We start from the raw sequence: 6,080 nt of genomic DNA on the forward strand, positions 1-6,080 counted from the left end.
GGTCCTCGGCTGCACAGACGAGGCGAGTGGGGTGGGGGGTGGAGAGCAGAGGTAGAGGGAGGAGTGGCTCATGACGCACTTTGTTTTGGTCTACAGGCAGTGCACAACAGCAAACCTAGCGGTGAAATGATTTCGCTTTTTTCCCCTTTAAAAGAAACTTGTATACAGAGTAAATTTACAATACATTAGCATTTTTATTGAGGACCTATATTATATAGGGTTTTTGTTTCGTTTTTTCGCAAAAGTGTTAGAATTCGGCAGTGGATTTAAAAATACAAAATATTTACTCTATATGTATGTAACCCCCCTTTTTCATGGTAGAATTATTCTTTCTTTACCTTTATTTCATCTGGAAGTTTTATTGAGATTGAAAATGGTAGCAGCTTTACAAATAAAAATATACCAGTGCTGTTGGCTGTGAGTTGTCAATGACGTCCAACCCACCAAATCACAAAGAATGCAATGATAAATTGTTGAATTGCCAACAATGGAAAATACATTTAACTAAAATGTAGTATATACAGAGTATGAATATTTCATAAAGAATACAAATCCCTTTGATCAAACTAAGCTGAGCTTATTTTAGTATATTGGAATTATTGATATTAGTTACACGTATATAGAGTATACATTTCATCAGCCAGTATAGTAAAATCAGTTTATTTTTTTTCAAAATAAAATGCTTTTATTTATTTTCTGTTTGAGTTTCGAGAAATTGGGCTACTTTTAAATCAATATACATCTCTTCAATGTTGCCTAGGATGAGACATCAGCCTTGGCTGGGATGGTCCAAGTTTCAGTCGGCAACATAGATGGTACATGAGGATGGATCTGATGGCCTGGTCTCTGATGCCATAGATGAGAGCGCTTAGACATCTGGGAAAAAGGATTAAAGACACATAAAAAATACTCCAGATACGTATAATGATTACTCTGTCAGTGATTTTTGAGATGGCAGTAACCAAGGGGTTGTGTATAGTTGAAGAGAGACTGAGGCCCAGCTGCACCAGATGCAGCAGCAGTGTGTTGCGGGCCTTGCGAGCTGAAGCTTTGTCTGTGGAGGCTGACCTGGCTGCTATCATCACACAGATATAGGAAGAAGTGACTGCCACACTTGCTGATATAAAAAGAAAATAAGTGTACGCTTTGCTATAATCATCAGACACTGGACCAACAAACATGTTTTCTTCGGCACAAAAATCTTTCATCTGCAGACTCTCCAGGTCTTCAAAAGGAAAATCTAACAGTAACAGAACCCGAGTGAGAATATTTAGTGAACTGAAGGTCCAAACCACAGTGACAGCCACTGCTGTGTTTCTGATGGTGATGATGGCAGAGTGCCTCAGTGGGTAGCACACAGCTACATATCTCTCCAGAGACATCACCACCAGTGTGAGAGGGGAGATTTCCTTGGTGAGAATAGCAAGCACAGCAAGAACACCACATACAGGATATGTTAGTCTTATTCTACAAGCAGCCAGTAGGTACAGTAACTGACCCAGTACCATCTGTACAGTGTCTGCAACAAGGAGGTTAAACAGAAGAATGTAACGAGAGGTCTCACGAAATATTGTTTTACTTCTTAAGCTGAATAACATGACCCCATTAACGAAGAGAAACACACAGCATGGCACGGTAATTGGAGCAGAAAACAACACAATTTCCAGTATTGCCCGGCCCTGCACACCAGCAGTGATGTTTGTCTGAGATGAAGTTGCATACAACATATTAGAAAGACATGTGGGAGTCCTCTGAAATCAAGATGGGACATCTCAAGGGTTTTTGAGAGTACTAAGATAATTTGAAACAGCATTTACAATATTAAAACCACATCAACCTTTTGATGTAATTATAACACAGAAGCACAATTAATATTGCAGTTCGTACTTTTAAAAAAGTAAAAGTTCACTCTTTATGCAGAGATGTCTGTTGAGTTGACATGCAAAACCAAGTTATCCACATACATTTTCCGTCAGTAAGCAGGTTGGAGGCCCTGCCTGCTTCCATGGGAGCAGAACTGGTCTGCAGGGTTTGCTTGTCCTCACATGCTTTTTAAGCACTTGATCATCACACCCACTTCACATGATACCATTACACAAGAGCGCGGTACCTACCCAGATCTGTATATCTGTACACTGATGAATGATATCATCTTTTTGAAGTTATTTCTCAATACCCCGGACGGAGTTATTGTAACTTTTAATTTGGTAGAATTAGAAATATTTGGTATGTTGTTGGTAGTTCTTGTTTTATTTTAATGCTCATTAATCATGAGCATGAAAGCCATGTATGTTTAAAGGAAATGTTCATATGCACTGTTAGAAAGCTGGTGTATAGACAGTTATCAGCTGAAAGAACATTATGGTGTTTGGTTGGAAGGTCAGTAGGCAGAAGCTCCCCCTGAGAGTTACTCTGACAGTGTATCCATATCCGCTGCCCTCTAAGTCAAGGTCATGGATCAGAATCAGCTTTATTGGCCATGAATGTGCACAGCTACCAAAAATTAGACTCAATGCACTTACACAAATTTCCAAAAACTATCTTCAGAAAGATAGAAACTGAAATATTGCTAAAATAAGGACAAAGTTCTACAAAGATGGAAAAAAATCAAAAACAAATGCATAATTAAATAGTACATGCGAATACATTTGCATTTGTTTTGTTTCTTTCCCACCCAACATGCAATGTCTGTATACAAGAACCCCACTTCAGATCATGAATGATTGTGGATCCCAGAAAGCTGAAGGCTTCCACATTACACTCAGAATTGTTGAGAAGTGCTGCATCTCCACCAAACACTTTTGATATATTACCATTAGAACTGTATGTAACCCATATGGACATGTGCTTAAACCATAAATCTCTTTTAGGTTTCCACAGCAGACTGTACTCTTAATGTAGGAAGGGCTGTTACCAGATGGTTATAGCTGCGGGAGCATATCTATGTTTCCCGGGTTCTATGTTTCCAGGGTTCAATGTTCCATCTATGTTTCCCGGGTTCTATGTTTCCAGGGTTCAATGTTCCCCATTTAACCCTGCAAAAAAGGTTCTATGTTCCCCGCTTACACAAAAAAGGTTCCATGTTTCCCGGGTTCTATGTTTCCCTCTTACTAAAAAAAGGTTCTATGTTCCCCGCTTATCCAAAAAAGGCAGGAAACATAGCAGTTACATTAATATGTTGTTTTAACATCTCTAAACACACACAATGGAACATAATGGGGAGAAATTACAATCAGAAACTTACCCTTTGGGCGATCTCTGGTGGGCAATCTGGGCAATTATATCCTTTACAGAAGGTTTTTTAATCCTGCCGTTAAATGCAGTGTTTCAGTCAGTGCAGATTTCTTGGAGCAGCCAAAGACCAACTGGTAAGAAAAGAATAATTATCATGTCTGAAATAAAGATAAATAAGCTGTTAAGTGCACCTTTTTTTCGGGAACTCTGTTCAGTAAATCCACCATGATTATTTATTAGTTTTGTGATAAAAATAAATGCGTCTATGTTGTTGATCACGGATGTTGATATCAACTGTTCAGTTCGGTCTTTCGACCAATCGGATACTCAGATTTCTTCCTCTCTTGTTTTTATGACGGTAGCATCAGGAGCAGCCAAAGACCACCTGGTGGCATTTTAATGTAACTGCTATGTTTCCTGCCTTTTTTGGATAAGCAGGGAACATAGAACCTTTTTTTAGTAAGAGGGAAACATAGAACCCTTTTTAGTTGAGCAGGGAACATAGAACCCGGGAAACATAGAACCTTTTTGGGTGGGAAGCAGAGAACATAGAACCCTGGAAACATAGAACCCGGGAAACATAGGGATGACCCCATAGCTGCATGACTGCTCCATCAAGCTCTTGCTGCATTTTCTCTTCACCTACCAGGGGCGAAAATCCCACTTCATAGTTGGGGGGGACAATAAACAATAACATTTTAGAGAATAATTCCAGGGGGGGGACAAGGAAAAAAAGTTGTAGCCTGTCTTTTATACAGCATCTTTTACTGCAATTTGACGCTTTAATCTTCTCTCTGTCTTTCCAACAGGCAGGCATAAGACCTTTCTTAGCACTGGCTGAGTCCACCTGCACATGTGCAGATTTAAAACAAAATGATTGAAATCAAATTAACATGTACACATTGACAACAGTCAGGTGCGCTGTGCTGTCCAAGGTGCTGAGTGTGTCTCTGTCTCCCCATGCGCAGTAGTGTGAATATTTATGCTATTAAGTTAACGGAGAAAACATGTCTGTCATTGTTTAATAGCAGCAAAACAATAAGGTTTCATTCATCAAAGACAGAAACTCGATCTCTCTCCTTCTCTCCCTCTTTTTTTCTCTGGCTCGGGTGTTTAAACATTTATCTCAGCATTGCAAGTTATTGATAACGAGAGAGTCAAGAATCAATCCAGCAGCAGGCACATGTAGAAAAGTGGATATACAGTGAATGTCTATACTTATGAGAAATGGCTTAACAACTAAACATTCCCTGCAATTAAACTGGTAAACTGGTTTATAAACAGTGTGCTGTGAGATCTGCCACTGCGCACCTCACAACCGTGCGTAATAGTTGCACGTAATGACCGCTCCTCGTCGGTTAGACTGCACGTCTTTCATGTTTGTCTCACTGACAGGTGGAGAGCCTACAGACAGGTACCCATAGCTATGAGCCGCTCCGTCACAACCGTGCGTAATAGTCGTGCGTAATGACCGCTCCTCGTCTGTTAAACTGCACGTCTTTCTTGTTTGTCTCACTGACAGGTGGAGAGCCTACAGACAGGTACCCATTAGCTATGAGCTAATCAGTATTATCAGCCTGGGCCTGGGGCTTGTTGTAACAGTAAATGGGATGTGTTGTAACTTGTGTAAGTTAAACTGTGTCTGTTCGAGTGTACATCTTTCCCTGCGATGTGGGCAGCCGGGTCCAGCCTAGCCCCGCCCGTTGGAAAGAGTGTGGGATATACCACTACTAGGAATGGGAGGGGGGGGACTAAATCTTTTAAGATTTAAATAGCACATTATTGCACGATTATAATGAGCATCGCTTACATTGTGCTTTTAATAAATACTACTGCATTGTTCAAAAATTATTAATTGTGTCTCAAATTATTCTAGGGGGGTACAGCTTTACTTGAGAGGGGGTCATGTCCCCCCTGTCCCCCCCGGGATTTCCGCCCCTGTCACCTACAATACCTGCACCTACTGTAATTGAGCATCCACAGAAAGGGGCTGTGCAACATTTTTAGAGCAAAAAAGAGCAGGTTTGAGTGTTTAGAGCAGGGTTGTAGTGCTGCTGGAGTAAACCTGAACTCTGCTACTTTTTTCTCCAATGGAGGAAAAAGAATCATTATATTGATATAGAATAGAGAATAGAAATAACTTTATTCATCCCTAAGGGAAATTCAGCAATAGTTACATAGTTTGCATAAGCTCGCTGAAATAATAAAAAAAAAAGCTTGAAAATCTAATCTAATCATTATCATGGTGGTGTAATGTGCCATGTATAAACATGCCCTTTTATGGTGCATCCAATACTTAGCTATTAAAAAAATATTGACAGATTCAAATATTTATACATCGTGTTTGTTTCCAAGGTGGATGGTCTTGCTCAAAAAGTTACAAAATTATCCTTTGTGGCTAATAAAATTGTCTGTACAATTAAAATAATACAGATAACTAGCCAGGATGTTTCAGTCATACTTGTCCGTAAGCAACTAGTTCACCTCGCTGCTATGGACAGGTGCCGTACAGTGATTTAGCATTATCTAGCTAACATGATGGTAGAAGGATTCATGGGTAACAGTTAAAATAAATTAGCCTAAATAGTTAGCTTTAATTACCAAGCAATAATTTTGCAGCCTCTTTGTAGTAACTCTGAGGACCCCCTGGGGGTCACAGACCCCCTGGAAGACCCAGACTCTAAGCCACTGGTCAAATCCTACACTCTGGCCCAACCATTGCTCTCTCCTGCTTCTGGACGAGAAGGTGTCCTTTCCTTCTGAGGACCTTGAGGGTCACTTATCTCAGTCAAGGCTCTTCTCTGTTTTGGACCGACAGTGGTGAAATAAACTCAGCACTAAAGTCA

At 40.2% G+C, this 6,080-nt stretch overlaps 1 protein-coding gene across 1 annotated transcript; it reads right to left on the reverse strand.

Moving 5' to 3' along the window:
- Positions 1-746: 746 nt before the first annotated feature.
- Positions 747-1,727, reverse strand: LOC126388048 (odorant receptor 131-2-like). Its single transcript, XM_050040939.1, has one exon. It carries the CDS (start codon positions 1,725-1,727, stop codon positions 747-749), a length of 981 nt encoding a protein of 326 aa, XP_049896896.1.
- Positions 1,728-6,080: the final 4,353 nt, after the last annotated feature.

This window comes from Epinephelus moara, chromosome 3, assembly GCF_006386435.1.
Source record: "Epinephelus moara isolate mb chromosome 3, YSFRI_EMoa_1.0, whole genome shotgun sequence".
Taxonomy (NCBI): Eukaryota; Metazoa; Chordata; class Actinopteri; order Perciformes; family Serranidae; genus Epinephelus; species Epinephelus moara.

Bases quoted from the DNA above. Each gene is read 5' to 3' on its own strand.
- LOC126388048 (XM_050040939.1), bottom strand. From the start codon at position 1,727: ATGTTGTATGCAACTTCATCTCAGACAAACATCACTGCTGGTGTGCAG.